We start from the raw sequence: 16,415 nt of genomic DNA on the forward strand, positions 1-16,415 counted from the left end.
GAGTGGACAGTTTGATTTTACGATGGCTCTCATTGATGATTGATTACATAGATTGAAGCCTGCATATCTCAACCAAGGTGCCTTGCCTACCGTTTTTCTGGGGAAAGAAAAGCGTGACAAGAGTTATAGGAGCGTACGGTAGCGTAGCCTATCGATACAGGGAAGGCTGGGGCGAGTGAGGGAATTGAGGAAAAGTGGGAAAGGCAGGTAGGAAGAGAGCACTTTCCTTAGAAAGTGTCGGGTCAGCAGAGGGGGAAGGGGGGGTTAAAATATTCAAAATGGTTAGCAGTGAAGGGTTTGTGGTGTCAGAAGTTGGAGGACACAGCTGGATTTAGAGCATTGAATCCATCTAGCAGCTTGGCGGGACAGATAAAAGGAGGCTTCGAGGCAAAATTTGTCAAACGGCATATTGAGTTTGTTGCAAGAATAAGGAGCAGTTCGATGCAGCTATGAATGTGACGAAGGTGGGTGTGGAGACAATGATCCCTAGAGAGAGACAGCAGGGGCTTAAAGGAGTAATTTATGGGGTTCATGGTGCGTTGTCCAATGAGGAAATTAAGGGTAATATCAAGGGAGGAAATGTCATCGATGTCTTTAGATTCAAGGCTAGGGAAGGGAGCTCAAGAGATGCGCCAGTCGGGGTAACATTTGCAGACACGGTGTTACCAGTCAGTGTGTTTATAGGGAGTATGTCATATAGCGTGAGAGAGTATGTAAGACCTCCGCTGCGCTGCTACAAGTGCCAGAGGTTTGGGCATATTGGTGCAGCTTGCTGGGCGGAACGGAGGTGTGCGAAATGTGGCGGTGACCACGATATTCAGGCGTGCAGTGCAGAGGTTCCTAAATGTTGTAACTGTGGAGGGGAACATGTAGCAGCGTTCCGTGGGTGTGAACATGTTGTCCGGGCCAAGAGAGTCCAAACTGTGAGGGATCAGACCAAGGTGTCATATGCCGAGGCAGTTAAGACAGTTGCGAGGGAGGGGAGAAATGTGGATTTGTGTGGAGGGGAACATGTAGCAGCGTTCCGTGGGTGTGAACATGTTGTCCCGGCCAAGAGAGTCCAAACTGTGAGGGATCAGACCAAGGTGTCATATGCCGAGGCAGTTAAGACAGTTGCGAGTGAGAGGGAGGGGAGAAATGTGGATGTAAAATCGCAGACCTTTTTAGTAAATCCTTCCACGACGACCACCAGCTCAGCCCCAAAAACCAAGGTTAGTAGGAGTCTCCTCATCCATGTTGTATAGGAGCCAAAGCTATATATTTAGGTTATTGTATTATATGAATGTTTATTTTTATTACCTTACATTGAAACGGCATTAGGAATATTGATTGGATTTAGATAAAGTCATTGAACCGTCTTATTTGTCATAATAGAACATTCTAGAACATTCGTGATGTCCAGTATGATGTCATAATCAAACATTCTAGAACATTTGTGATGTCACAGTATGATGTCATAATAGAACATTCGTGATGTCACAGTATGATGTCATAATCAAACATTCTAGAACATTTGTGATGTCACAGTATGATGTCATAATAGAACATTCGTGATGTCACAGTAGCGGAGGGCAGTAATACGCCACGATGCGTCTACTCTGCCGGAAATTCAAATAAGAAGAAGAAGAAGAAGATAGCAGGGGGCAAGGAGGGTACCGCGGAGGGGGGCTCAGGCAGGAAGTAGCAGCAGTAGCTGCACTCCAATGGACAATGTAGTTGATGACGGGGTCCAGTAGAAGAAGAAAAAGAATTGCGGAGGGCAGTAATACGCCACGATGCGTCTACTCTGCCGGAAATTCAAATAAGAAGAAGAAGAAGAAGTTCTCATTCTTGGCTGGGAGTGGGTGGGGAGCGGATAGAGAGACCACGTGCATGATATACCAGGCGATGATCAGGTCAACAATTGATTATGGTTGTTATGTGTACGGCTCTGCGGCCAAGTCTAATTTGCGAAAGCTGGATGTGCTTCAGTGCAAGGCTTTGAGAATCTGCTGTGGAGCTTTTAAGACCACCCCTGCTTCAGCACTATTGGTGGAAATGGGGGAGTTGCCCCTAAACCTGAGGAGAGTAAAGTTAGGGCTACAGTACTGGGCAAAATTGAGTGGGACAAGTCTGTCCTTCCCAGCTAGGTGTTTACTTTCAGGAGATGGGGATAAGTATAAACCTTTTTTGGCCAGTATTGATCAGTGGGCCAGGAAGTTGAGACTGCATCAGGGGGGAGTGGCGGAGCACACTCGGTGGCTATCAGTGCCATTTTGGCTATTGCCTGATCGAGTCATTGAACTTAGGTTCTTGAAGGAGGAGGATAAGGGCGAGATTGTGGAGGAAATAGAGAGGTTCCTTCTGGAATCAGGGGTTCTGGAGGTGTACACTGATGGCTCTGTGGATCCTGAAAGTGGGAGGGCAGGATTTGGGTGGTGGGTGCCTTGGTTAGGGATCGGTAAGGGACAAAGAATATCCGATGGCAGCTCAGTATTTGTGACAGAGTTGCTTGCCATCCTCTGGGCATTGTGGTGGGTGGAGGAAGTGGGACCAAGCCAGGTGATTATATGCTCTGACTCGGCTGCTGCACTGATGGCTCTGAGTGCAGGTGGGTCTAAAGCTCGCCCTGATCTCATTCAGGAAATAATGTTGGTTTTATATAGGATTGCGAAGGCAGGCTGGTCAGTGGAGTTTTGTTGGGTCCCGGGACACGCTGGGATTGCGGGGAATGAGATGGCTGACTCCCTTGCCAAACAGAGCCTGGGAAGGGAGGAAGAGATAGGTATTTCAATGGGAAGAGTAGAACTCAGAGATAAGATAAAGAAAGGAGTTGAGGCTGAGTGGCAGGATGAGTGGGAAAGGGGGACCAAGAGAAGGCACTATTTCTCTCTGCAGCCTCGGGTCAAGATCAAGGTGGAGGGATATGGGTCAAGGAGTGATAGGGTGAAGATGTGTAGACTGAGGCTGGGGCACTGTGGGTTGAACAGTAGCTTGTGCATTGTGGGCAAACATCCAGATGGGGTGTGTGAATGTGGAGAGACTGAAACTGTCGGGCATGTCTTCCTAAAATGTGAAAGGTATAGGAAAGAGAGGGAAATCTTTTATAAAAGTCTGGAAGAGCTGGGAGTCTCTTCCTTCTCTCTTAAATCATTCTTTGGCATGGATAATGAGAACCACCAGTTGATCACAGAGGCAGTGCTGACATTTCTGCATGCTTCAGAGTTGTACCAGAGGATATAGCGTTAGGGTATGTATTAGTATTGGACAGGCAAGAGGAGCAGAGAAGAAGGAGAAAGTGTGAGTTGAAGAGGCCTAAAGATGGAACACCACTAGTGTAGTATAAGAAATGAGGAGGGAAGAAATACGCCAAGAAAGAAGAAGAAGAAGAGATCATCAAAAGAAGTGTGGAGGGCAGTAATACGCCACGATGCGTCTACTCTGCCGGAAATTCAAAAGAAGAAGAAGAAGAAGTTCTCATTGGAGTGGACAGTTTGATTTTACGATGGCTCTTATTGATGATTGATTACATAGATTGAAGCCTGCATATCTCAACCAAGGTGCCTTGCCTACCGTTTTTCTGGGGAAAGAAAAGCGTGACGAGAGTTATAGGAGCGTACGGTAGCGTAGCCTATGGATACAGGGAAGGCTGGGGCGAGTGAGGGAATTGAGGAAGGAGGAAAAGTGGGAAAGGCAGGTAGGAAGAGAGCACTTTCCTTAGAAAGTGTCGGGTCAGCAGAGGGAAGGGGGGGTTAAAATATTCAAAATGGTTAGCAGTGAAGGGTTTGTGGTGTCAGAAGTTGGAGGACACAGCTGGATTTAGAGCATTGAATCCATCTAGCAGCTTGGCGGGACAGATAAAAGGAGGCTTCGAGGCAAAATTTGTCAAACGGCATATTGAGTTTGTTGCAAGAATAAGGAGCAGTTCGATGCAGCTATGAATGTGACTAAGGTGGGTGTGGAGACAATGATCCCTAGAGAGAGACAGCAGGGGCTTAAAGGAGTCATTTATGGGGTTTATGGTGCGTTGTCCAATGAGGAAATTAAGGGTAATATCAAGGGAGGAAATGTCATCGATGTCTTTAGATTCAAGGCTAGGGAAGGGAGCTCAAGAGATGCGCCAGTCGGGGTAACATTTGCAGACACGGTGTTACCAGTCAGTGTGTTTATAGGGAGTATGTCATATAGCGTGAGAGAGTATGTAAGACCTCCGCTGCGCTGCTACAAGTGCCAGAGGTTTGGGCATATTGGTGGAGCTTGCTGGGCGAAACGGAGGTGTGCGAAATGTGGCGGTGACCACGATATTCAGGCGTGCAGTGCAGAGGTTCCTAAATGTTGTAACTGTGGAGGGGAACATGTAGCAGCGTTCCGTGGGTGGTGAACATGTTGTCCGGGCCAAGAGTCCAAACTGTGAGGGATCAGACCAAGGTGTCATATGCCGAGGCAGTTAAGACAGTTGCGAGTGAGAGGGAGGGGAGAAATGTGAGTTAAAATCACAGGTGAAAATAGAGTTAAAATCACAGACCTTTTTAGTAAATCCTTCCACGACGACCACCAGCTCAGCCCCAAAAACCAAGGTTAGTAGGAGTCTCCTCATCCATGTTGTATAGGAGCCAAAGCTATATATTTAGGTTATTGTATTATATGAATGTTTATATGTTTATTTTTATTACCTTACATTGAAACGGCATTAGGAATATTGATTGGATTTAGATAGTCATTGAACCGTCTTATTTGTCATAATAGTACATTCTAGAACATTCGTATGTCCAGTATGATGTCATAATCAAACATTCTAGAACATTTGTGATGTCACAGTATGATGTCATAATAGAACATTCGTGATGTCACAGTATGATGTCATAATCAAACATTCTAGAACATTTGTGATGGCACAGTATGATGTCATAATAGAACATTCGTGATGTCACAGTATGATGTCATAATCAAACATTCTAGAACATTTGTGTATCTATATATTCAACAATCAGGCGAGTTAGGATAGCGGTTCAACATCTGGGATTGGAAGGTCTGGACTGGAAGGAGGTGTGTAAAGAATTGGCTGAGGGGGCTGCGAGGGACAAGGCTGCGAGGGACAAAGCAGCCCAGGATAAGATAGCAGGGGGCAAGGAGGGTCCCGCGGAGGGGGGCTCAGGCAGGAAGTAGCAGCAGTAGCTGCACTCCAATGGACAATGTAGTTGATGACTGGGTCCAGTAGAAGAAGAAAAAGAAGGTGAAGAAGGAGAAGAAGGAGAAGAAGAAGAGCCCATAAAAAGAATTGCGGAGGGCAGTAATACGCCACGATGCGTCTACTCTGCCGGAAATTCAAATAAGAAGAAGAAGAGTGTTCTCTCGAGACACAGACAGAAGCCTGCATTTCTCAACCAAGGTGCCTTGCCTACCGTTTTGCTGTGGAAAGATGGATTTTGAGAGGTGCGCAGAGTGGCGGCGTCTGCGTCCGCCGGAACGGTGCAACGAAGACATGTGTAGGGGTAGTAGTCGGTGGTGGGAGGCGAACGGAGTAGATATGGAGGATCGGAAACAGGGAAGACCTCGCGATTGGTGGCCCCGGCCTGTGAGCGGCTGTCCAGGGTATTGGGAGGAAGGTGATGGAAGTAAATGGTGTGAGAAGGGCGAGGAAGATAGCGATGACGGAATGGAGTACAGTGGGGAGGAGAGGGAGAAAGAAGAGATGGAGAAGGAGGTGTGGGAAACGGTGGGGAAGAAGAGGAAGAAGCAGACGGAGAGGGACGACAGTGATGGGGATAGCCAGGGCAAGGGTAAGGGGTCGGGTGAGAGTAGGGGGGAGGAGAGTGGGGGAGAAGGGGGGAAGAGGAAGAAAGTGGGGGACGATAGCTCAAGTGGGCCGGGAGACGAGGGTGCTGGAAAAGATGTGGCAAAAGCGGAAGTGATCCATATAGTGGTCAGGCTTGAGGGGGAGAGGGGTGAGAGGAAAGTAGGTAGGCTCGAGTGGCCCAAACTCATTGCCGAGCAATTAGGGGAGGTAAAGTACGCGAGAGTTTTGTGGGATGGGAATCTGGCCGTAGGGTGTGGTAGTGAGGGGCAGGTGGAGGTGGCTAGGAAGATGCAGAGCATTGGGGGGGTGGGTATAAGTAAGGTGGCGAGAGTAGGGGAGAAGAGGGGGGGGGGATGTAAGGGGGTGATAGTTGGGGTACCGGTCGAGGTTACAGTAGAGCAGCTGGTGGAAGAGCTAAAGGAGGACAGGCGTAATGGCATAGTTAAGAGTGCAGCAAGGATGAAGAGGGGAGCGGAGAGGGCAGTGACGGGGACGGTAGTGATTACGTTTGAGGGTGGGGTTGTTCCTAGGGAGGTGTTAGTAGGGCGTAGGATGTATAGGGTTAGGGAATTTGTTCATAATCCTCTTAGGTGCTATAGGTGCCAGGGGTTTGGCCATATAGCTACCACGTGTATGAAGGGGATGAGGTGCGCTAGGTGTGGCGAGGAACATGAATATGGGAAATGTGGAGAGGGAGTGAAGCCGAAGTGCTGTAGTTGTGGTGGGGAGCATAGTGTAGCGTTTCGGGGGTGCGAGGTGATGATGAAGCAGGTCGCGGATCGGAGAGAGAGAGAAGGGAGGGTAAGTTGACGTATGCTGGGGCGGTTAGCAGGGCAGGACAGGGGAGCCAAGAAAGGGTGCAGGGGGTTGAAGGAGGGCATTTGGCAGTGAGGGTAGAGCAGGTGGAAAGAGACAGGGGAAGGGAGGAGAAATTAGGTATTGTGGCCTTCGTGGCAGGGGTAGTTACTGGTATGGCAGAGGTTACGGGTAGAACAGAGATGGTGAAGATGATTGTTAGGATAGCGGTTCAACATCTGGGATTGGAAGGTCTGGACTGGAAGGAGGTGTGTAAAGAATTGGCTGAGGGGGCTGCGAGGGACAAGGCTGCGAGGGACAAAGCAGCCCAGGATAAGATAGCAGGGGGCAAGGAGGGTCCTGCGGAGGGGGGCTCAGGCAGGAAGTAGCAGCAGTAGCTGCACTCCAATGGACAATGTAGTTGATGACGGGGTCCAGTAGAAGAAGAAAAAGAAGGTGAAGAAGGAGAAGGAGAAGAAGAGCCCATAAAAAGAATTGCGGAGGGCAGTAATACGCCACGATGCGTCTACTCTGCCGGAAATTCAAATAAGAAGAAGAAGAGTGGCCCAAACTCATTGCCGCGCGACTAGGAGAGGTAAAGTACGTGAACGTTTTGTGGGATGGGAATCTGGCCATAGGGTGTGGTAGTGAGGGGCAGGTGGAGGTGGCTAGGACGATGCGGGGCATTGGGGGGGTGGGTATAAGTAAGGTGGCGAGAGTAGGGGAGAAGAGGGGGGGGGGATGTAAGGGGGTGATAGCTGGGGTACCGGTCGAGGTTACAGTAGAGCAGCTGGTGGAAGAGCTAATGGAGGACGGGCGTAATGGCATAGTTAAGAGTGCAGAAAGGATGAAGAGGGGAGCGGAGAGGGCAGTGACAGGGACGGTAGTGATTACGTTTGAGGGTGGGGTTGTTCCTAGGGAGGTGTTTGTGGGGCATAGGATGTATAGGGTTAGGGAATTTGTTCATAATCCTCTTAGGTGCTATAGGTGCCAGGAGTTTGGCCATATAGCTACCACGTGTAGGAAGGGGCTGAGGTGCGCTAGGTGTGGCGGGGAACATGAATATGGGGAGTGTGGAGAGGGAGTGAAGCCGAAGTGCTGTAGTTTTGGTGGGGAGCATAGTGTAGCGTTTACGGGGTGCGAGGTGATGATGAAGGAGGTCGCGGATCGGAGAGAGAGAAGGGAGGGTAAGTTGACGTATGCTGGGGCGGTTAGCAGGGCAGGACAGGGTAGCCAAGAAAGGGTGCAGGGGGTTGAAGGAGGGCATTTGGCAGTGAGGGTAGAGCAGGTGGAAAGAGAGAGGGGAAGGGAGGAGAAATTAGGTATTGTGGCCTTCGTGGCAGTAGTTACTGGTATGGCAGAGGCTAAGGGTAAAACAGAGATGGTGAAGATGATTGTTAGGATAGCGGTTCAACATCTGGGATTGGAAGGTCTGAACTGGGAGCAGGTGGTTAGGGAATTGGCTGAGGGGGCTGCGAGGGACAAGGCTGCGAGGGACAAAGCACCCCAGGATAAGATAGCAGGGGGCAAGGTGGGTCCCGCGGAGGGGAGCTCAGACAGGAAGTAGCAGCAGTAGCTGCGCTCCAATGGTCAATGTAGTTGATGACGGGGTCCAGTAGAAGAAGAAAAAGAAGGTGAAGAAGGAGAAGAAGAAGAGCCCATAAAAAGAATTGCGGAGGGCAGTAATACGCCACGATGCGTCTACTCTGCCGGAAATTCAAATAAGAAGAAGAAGAAGAAGACAGGTGGAATGCTTCTCTTAGTGAGATGATTCATAAGGCAGTGCAGGACACAATTCCTATGAAGAAGGATCCCAGAGCTAGAATGATGGTTCCCTGGTGGAATAAAGAGTGATGTAGCTGTAAGGAATAGGAATAAAGCATATAGGAAGGTGAAACAGTACCCAGGGTTGTGCCAGGCAGTTGAATATAAGAGGTTAAGGGGAGTAGCACGAAGAGTTATTAAAGATGCTAAAAAGAGTAGTTGGAGGAAGTTCTGTGAAACACTAGGCCCTGAGACTTCTGTGAGGCAGTTGTACACAGAATGTCAGGACTATATAAAAAAAAATCTCGATTCCAGTGATTCAGAAGGGTGGGGTAGAAGCAGTTACCAATAAAGAGAAGGCAGACATGCTGGTGGAGGCATTTCAAGCAGTGCATAGCTCTGGGAGTCTGGGGGAGGAGAGAGGGAGAAAGAGGACTGAACTGTTGTCGCAAAATGAGTGGAAGTTGAGTTGGAGCTCAGAAAATAAAAATCAGATTAATTTGTACTTTACAATGAAAGAGTTAGTGGATGCTATCCAGGCTGGTGCAAACACGACGCCTGGAAGAGATGGATTATCCTATGAATTATTTAAGAATTTGGACGAATTTGTAAAGGTAGAAATACTGGGTTTGTTTAATAATGTGTGGTTAGAAGGCTGCTTGCCAAAGGAGTGGAAGCATGCCGTCATCATTCCTATTTTGAAGCCAGGTAAAGTAGCGTCTGACCCAGGGTCATATCGACCCATAGCCTTGACGTCTGTATTGTGTAAAATTATGGAAAGGATGATTACTAATGGATTAAATTTTTTAGAAAGTAATGATCTTTTTGTTGGATTTCAGAATGGGTTTAGAAATGGCAGGTCTACAATGGAATCGGCAGCTGTTCTAGATCAGGACATTAGAAAGGCATTTGAGAATAAGGAAGTAGTGATAAGTGTATCTTTAGATATTGAGAAGGCGTATGATTCTTTGTGGAAAGAGGGGTTGCTTTTGAAATTGTATGAGTTAGAGGGAGAATGTTTAATTGGATAAAGGATTTCTTATTAGACAGGACGATTCAAGTACGTGTGGCGGGGCAAACCTCAAACTGTAAAAAATAGAAAATGGCACCCCGCAAGGAAGTGTGATTAGTCCGGTCCTCTTCGATGTTATGATTAATGACATTTTCAGTCAAATTGGAAGTGGGTTTGGGTTGTCTTTATTTGCAGATGATGGGGCCATTTGGAAAAGAGGGAGGAATGTAGAGTACTGTTTAAAGCAGGTTCAATGAGCTCTGGGGGATGTAGAGGAATGGGGAGACAAATGGGGTTTTAAAATCTCAGCCTCTAAGTCTAATTATAGGATTTTTGGTTTTAAAAAGAAGTTGCCTAGAGGTGGGCTGGTCATGTATGGGTCTCCCCTAGAGAAAGTGAAGGTGTTTACATTTTTGGGAGTTTGGCTCGATGAAAGAATGAATTGGGCTGTTCATATAGAGAGAACCCTGGCAAAGTGTGAAAGAATAGTGAATGTGCTGAGAAGCTTGGCTGGGAGTGGGTGGGGGGCGGATAGAGAGACTATGTGCTTGATATATCAGGTGATGATCAGGTCAGCAATTGATTATGGCTGTTTTGTGTACGGTTCTGCTGCCAAGTCAAATTTAGGAAAGCTGGATGTGCTACAGTGCAAGGCTCTGCAAATCTGTTGTGGAGCTTTTAAGACTACCCCAATTCCAGCATTATTAGTGGAAATGGGGTAATTGCCATTAAGCCTGAGGAGAATAAAGTTAGGGCTACAGTACTGGGCAAAATTAAGTGGGACCAGTCTGACCTTCCCAGCTAGGTGTTTACTTTCAGGGGCAGGAGATGGGGATAAGTATAAGCCTTTTTTGTCCAGTGTTGATCAGTGGGCCAGGAAGTTGAGGTTACATCAGGTGAGGGTTGCGGAGCACACTCGCTGGCAGTCAGTGCCATTTTGGCTAGTTCCTGATCGAGATATTGAATTTAGGTTCTTGATGGAGAATGACAAGGGCGAGATTGTGGGAGAAATAGAGAAATTCCTTTTAGCCTCAGGGTCTCTGGAGGTTTACTGATGGCTCTGTGAATCCAGAGAGTGGGAAGGCAGGATTTGGGTGGTGTGTGCCTCAGTTAGGGATCGGTAAGGGACAGAGAATCTCTGACGGCAGCTCTGTATTTGTAACAGAACTACTGGCCATTCTCTGGGCATTGTGGTGGGTGGAGGAAGTGGGACCAAGCCAGGTGATTATATGTTCCGACTCGGCTGCTGCACTGATGGCTGTGAGTGCAGGTAGGTCCAAAGCTCGGCCTGATCTCATTCAGGAAATAATATTAGTTTTATATAGGATTGAGAAGGCAGGCTGTTCAGTGGAGTTTTGTTGGGGCATGCTGGGATTGAGGGAAATGAGACGGCTGATTCCCTTGCCAAACAGCCTGGAAAGGGAAGAAGAGATAAGCATTTCAATGGGAAGAGTTGAACGCAGAAGATTAAGAAAGGAGTAGAGGCTGAGTGGCAGGCTGAGTGGGAAAGGGGGACCAAGGGGAGGCACTATTTCTCTCTGCAGCCTCGGGTCAAAATCAAAGTGGCTGGATATGGGTCTAGGAGCGATAGGGTCAAGATGTGTAGATTGAGGCTGGGACATTGTGGGTTGAACAGTACCTTAAGCATTGTGGGAAAACATCCAGATGGGCGGTGTGAATGTGGAGAGCCTGAAACTGTCAAGCATGCTTTCCTAGAATGTGACAGGTATAGGAAAGAAAGGGAAATCTTTTATAAAAGGTTATCAGAATTGAGAGTTTCTTCTTTCTCTCTAAAATCTTGCTTTGGCCTGAATAATGAGAATCACCAGCTGATCACAGAGGCAGTGATGACATTTCTGCACCAGTCAGTTGTATCAGAGGATGATATAATGTTATTTAAGTTGTTAATATTATTATAATTGTGGGCGTAGTATAGAACTGAGGAGGGCAGTAATACGCCACTGCCGGAAAACATGAAGAAGAAGAAGAAGAGCTCATTGTGCATCTTGAAACAGTGCTGAGCAGTACTGAACAGATAGACTAAACATAGATTGAAGAGCCGGCAAGTTAATTTACGGCTTTCACGTGTGGAGGAATTTTGTCATGTGTCGAGTCGGCGGTAATTTGAGACTGGGAAAATAGTTTTCTTACCTTGTAGTAGTGACGTGAATATTTAGGAAAATAGCGTTAGGATCACTTCTGTAAAGACAGACTTCGCTGTGGAAGAGAAATAAACCATTTGGATATCTTTGTTTTACACTGGAGCGGCTGTGGACATTATTCTTCTTTATCAATGAATGTACTACTCACGAGTAAGCAACTTTAACCAGTAGAGTGGAACGTCGGCCCTCATATTAGTAAAACTCTGTTCCAAGAGGAAAAAGGAATCAACACGAACTACTGGAGCGCTGAAAGAAGGATAACAACTAAATGTCGGAGCCTAAGAAGGTTGAGATGACACAAAAGGCCTATGATGAAAAGGTCCGTCATGCCATCAATAAGAGGAGAGCTAAGCGATGTCAGCTAACTGGTCACATGAAACGGATGAATCAATTAATGGATGAGGACGACGACGGTAACTTGGAAGGTGTACAGACAAGATTGGTAGAATTCAACAAGCTATTTGGAGAGTTCTGTGAGCTTAATACTTCAGTCCAGGTGTTACTAAGCAAAAACATAAGCAAGACATCAGAAGAGGAGATGAAGACGGATCAGGATGGATGGTTCACGCGGAAGGCTGACTCATTTTACAACTTCACAGTAAAGGCTGACGCATGGATGAAAGAGGTGCATCAGCGTATAGCGGAGTCTAGGAAGCACCAAGATGAGGTCGGACCTGAAGACGGTGCATCCGTCGTCTTAAGGCGAGACACCCCAGGTGAATAGGCAAAAAAGAATTTTGAATAGATATCACTATGAAACTTTCCCAGTTTGTTATGTACATAACAACTTAGAAAAAAGGTATTGCAAGTTTTCTGAGATCTTATGTTTATATATGCAAAATAGACATTACCTAATTAAATATGCACTAATTTGCATATGACGTTTGGGTATAAATACCAACATTGGATGATGCCAGATTTTTTTTAATGGTTTTTATTGTCACTAGTTTCATAGACATGTTTAGGAAGCAAAATATAACTCTCAAAATCAACAAAAAAAAGTATATTTGCCTATTCACCTGGGGTGTCTCGCCTTAAAAAAAGGGTCTAGAGCACCATCCACTACATTTTCCAGAACATCATCTGCAAGCGTGCGTCTGAAAGCTGAATTGGAGAGGGCTGAGTTGCTAGCCCAGGCTTCCGCTCTAAAACAAAAACGACAACTCGATGAACAGGAGGCTCTGCTCTTAGCTACCTCATCTAAGCTAAGAGCAGAGAGAGGATTTACAGGTCCAGATTGCTTTAGCTGCCTCAGAGGCTAAGTGCAGAGTACTGGAAGAGTACGAGGGCCAGCGATCCTCATCCAGAGTGTCCTGTAGGGATGGAATGAACTCTTACATAGAGAAAAAGAAGCCCTTAGAATCACAAGCTCACGAGCAGGCTATGCCTACTCCCCAGGCCGTAGCGATGAATAGATAACCTGCTTACAGTAGCAGCTCCAGAGCACCTGGTGGTGCTACACAGAAAGAACAAGAGTTTCTGCAACAAGAGTCCACACGAGCCATCATGGATTTCCTAGTGAAGCAACAAAACCATGCTACTCTGCCCCCTCAACAGATTCCTATATTCAAGGGAGACCCTATGGAGTACAGGCTATTCATCAGGGCCTTTGAACACGGAGTGGAGGACAGATAGTAACAGAGACTGGCTGTACTTCATGGAGCAGTACACGGATGGACAGCCAAGAGAGCTGATAAGAAGTTGTCTTCACATGGAACCAGAGCGAGCCTATCGCGAGGCAAGGAGGCTCTTATATTAATAATTTCTCATTAGTGGTCAGATTCAGACTTTAGATAAGTGCATACAGCGTGGACTTAAAGGAACACTCCAACATTTTGGGAAATTAGCTTATTTGCCATCTACCCTGGAGTTAGACAAGAAGATGCATACCCTTTTCTTCTCTGTGCATGCAGTAGGAGTAGGAAGAAGTGCAACCTTAGCCTAGCTTAGTGTTAGTCACTGGAAGTAGGTTCCTCCATTAGCCTAGTTCCCAACGTCTTCCTACTCCTACTGCATGCACGGAGAAGAAAAAGGTATGTATCTTCTTGTCAAACTCCAGGGTAGATGGCAAATAAGCTAATTTCCCAAAATGTTGGAGTGTTCCTTTAATGCCGAAATAACACGACTGCCCATTCAGTCCTCTGACTTATCCTTCATATTACAGGGCTAACTACCAGTTGAGAACGTGGGGAGAGGTTTCCGCTAACTTAACGCTAGAAGAGTGGGCCATGTGCATTTCTGTGATATACGGCTTGGTCAAACGAGGCCAGCTTCCCTCCCCTGCTAAACCAGTGCTGTGTGTTTTCTTTTTGTGCATGCACAAAAGAGAGTGGGAGTCGGGAGGAAGAGATTCGCTGTAAAAAGTAATAGTCTTTGTTAGGGATGTCTCGATCCGATCACGTGATTTTCAGAAGATTGAAATAAAAAAATAATAAGAAGAAATCAGGATTTTTTTTTTATTCAACAAACATGACCATGTTCACGTCTTAAACTCATACTGAGGTTTTGGTTTTAAATTGCATATCATTTATTTATTGTCACACAGAGCAGAAAAAATTTGATCGGGACATCCCTAGTCTTTGTGCATAGATCAGTAGATCGACCAACTTCTTTTAGTTTCAAAGCATTTCCTTGGTGATAACGAGATGAGCCAATAGTGAACTCCAGATACTTAACCTACAAACATGAAACTGTTCTGATGAGTGTCACTAACCTCTTCCACAAGTGCTGCCCCAGACTGTACCACCATGAACATGGTACAACGTTTTTGTGATTAGTTCCATTGAATGACCAATCAGCGGTCTGCAGTGACAAATTGCAGCACGGATAGCATGATAGTACCTACCCCAGAGCAGTGCCTAAATTAGCAAGTTCAAGTTTCAGGTTTGTTTATTATTTGTCACAATAAAATACATGTACTTTACGGTGAAATGCTTGGTTCTGTATGAGCCCCGGAGAGTGTGCTTCATACAGTAAAAAAGTAAGTAAAAGAGGAATATACAATAGCACGGGTAGGCGCTGTTCTGCACGGGTCTGTTTGCAGTGGACAAATCAAAACAAAGTGGGTGCACAGATTCTGGCACTGGACGGCAAGGTAATTGAAAAGTGCATCATAAGATATCAGTCCTCCTCTCAGTGAATGAGGAAGAGGAGAGGTGGGGCGAGGCGCTTATATAACCGAAAAGGGGCGAAAACCACCACATCTAACGTTTTCTTTTTTCAAAGTTATAATATTACAAATGTTTAACTAACACATTTTTAGGAACGGTCAAGGAGGGAGGATGTTGTATCTTTAGTTGATTCCAAGATTTGTTATTGGAAAATGGAAAACGGTCACGTGACAGGCCCAGCTGCTCCTGTGTTAAGTACATTTTGGCTGTGCGATACAGGCTCCTAAAGAAAAGGTGGAATAAGGCCCTTTGCCCAAATTAAAGAGCTTCATGGTGGCCAGTGTTTCTAATGACTTAGATTTAGACATTTTATTACTAATACTGGCAAATGTCCTTGTTGCTACTTACAGGTCTCGGAGGTAAAAAAGGACAGTCATACACAACCAGGTGAGTTTTTTTTTTCTCGCTCTCCTACTGCTGTCGAGTGCTGGGTGTCTATACTACTCTCTGTATTTCCTTTTTTTTTCTTTTCAGAAATATTCAATACTCAATGGAAATACAATTATTTTATTATTGTAGCTAGTCACTACCAGCATTATTGTATCAAACATCACTTGATTGACAACTCGACACTAAACTCTTTGAGTACACATCTGTTCATTATTGCCTTTGTAGATCCGATTGTAGATCATTTTGACGTTTGGAATCTAGTTGGACAAAAAGCCTCGGAGCCACCCAAATAGTTGGAAAGCATAATAAATCAAAGAACAGTCAGATGGCAAGTGGTTAAGTTTAATTTAGTCATGGCAATTTTGTGGCTCTCCAGCAAAGTGAGACTTAAGAGTACAAAGCAGGTTGGTTTATACAGGACATTTCTATCTAGTAAGATAAGTTAGTCCTTTAACACTTTCAGTGCCAGCCATTAACATGGTAAAACGTGGTTGAATGCCGGCACACACTTCAATGATAGCGTTGTGAACGCATAATCTCTGTCTTAAATTATGGCTATGTGTCTAATCTGCCCGTCGTTTATCAATGACTTGTTTGCAGTCAACATTGTCGAAACGGATTGTTTTTGAATCGCTTCATTTCCGTTTTATAGCATTTTGAAAAGCGCTTGTTTTCAATGAAAATATAAAGATTCCGTGATAAACGGCATTTACTGGAATATTCTGGCATACAAAAACGTTTCGGCCTATTTATGAATAGTTTTCAAATAAACGCTAGATTATTGATAGTATACGAAATCTGGAGACGCTGGGCTCGCCTGTTCGAGCCCAGCGCTCCACATTTGCTTTCAGTTTAGCTGGTCGTCCGTACTAATACACATTGGCCGTATTAGGGGGTGGGAAACTGATGGGTGGGGATCGGGCGTTGTGGTCAGCGACTCCTACAGGTCGGTTGGTGCGCCTGCGCAGTAGAATCAGGAAGTGTCGGGGGCAGCGTGAGCCTCCCACGTGTTACTCCTCGCCACTGAGAGATCGAGCTGCGCAGGTGAAAAGATGCGACTGCTGTTACTTCAAGTACCGGAGGGGACTTGTGCTATGTATGACTTAGTCCACATTGCAGCCGGCTTGTGGGAGGCAAGAAACAGCGTTCGTGACAGGGGAGGGTTGAATTGGATGATACGAAATTGGGATGGGAGAAAATATAGAAAAATGGGAGAAAAAGTGAACCAAAAAAGAAAGATTATCGATAGTATATGTGTACTTATGCACGCTATAGAAGCGGGCTGAAATATCGATTCTCTCATTTCCTGATCAGCGAGCACACACACACACACATATGGGACACGC

At 46.0% G+C, this 16,415-nt stretch overlaps 1 protein-coding gene across 2 annotated transcripts in view; it reads left to right on the forward strand.

Moving 5' to 3' along the window:
* ttc3 (tetratricopeptide repeat domain 3) overlaps nucleotides 1–16,415 on the forward strand; it is a 121,725-nt gene that overhangs the window by 52,490 nt on the left and 52,820 nt on the right. For both annotated transcript variants that reach the window (XM_084319648.1, XM_084319649.1), the window contains exon 14: nucleotides 15,030–15,066. In XM_084319648.1, coding sequence (XP_084175774.1) covers nucleotides 15,030–15,066 — 37 coding nt within the window. The remainder of the gene's footprint in view (nucleotides 1–15,029; nucleotides 15,067–16,415) is intronic.

This window comes from Notolepis coatsorum, assembly GCF_963971535.1.
Source record: "Notolepis coatsorum genome assembly, chromosome: 8".
NCBI classification, from domain to species: Eukaryota; Metazoa; Chordata; class Actinopteri; order Aulopiformes; family Paralepididae; genus Notolepis; species Notolepis coatsorum.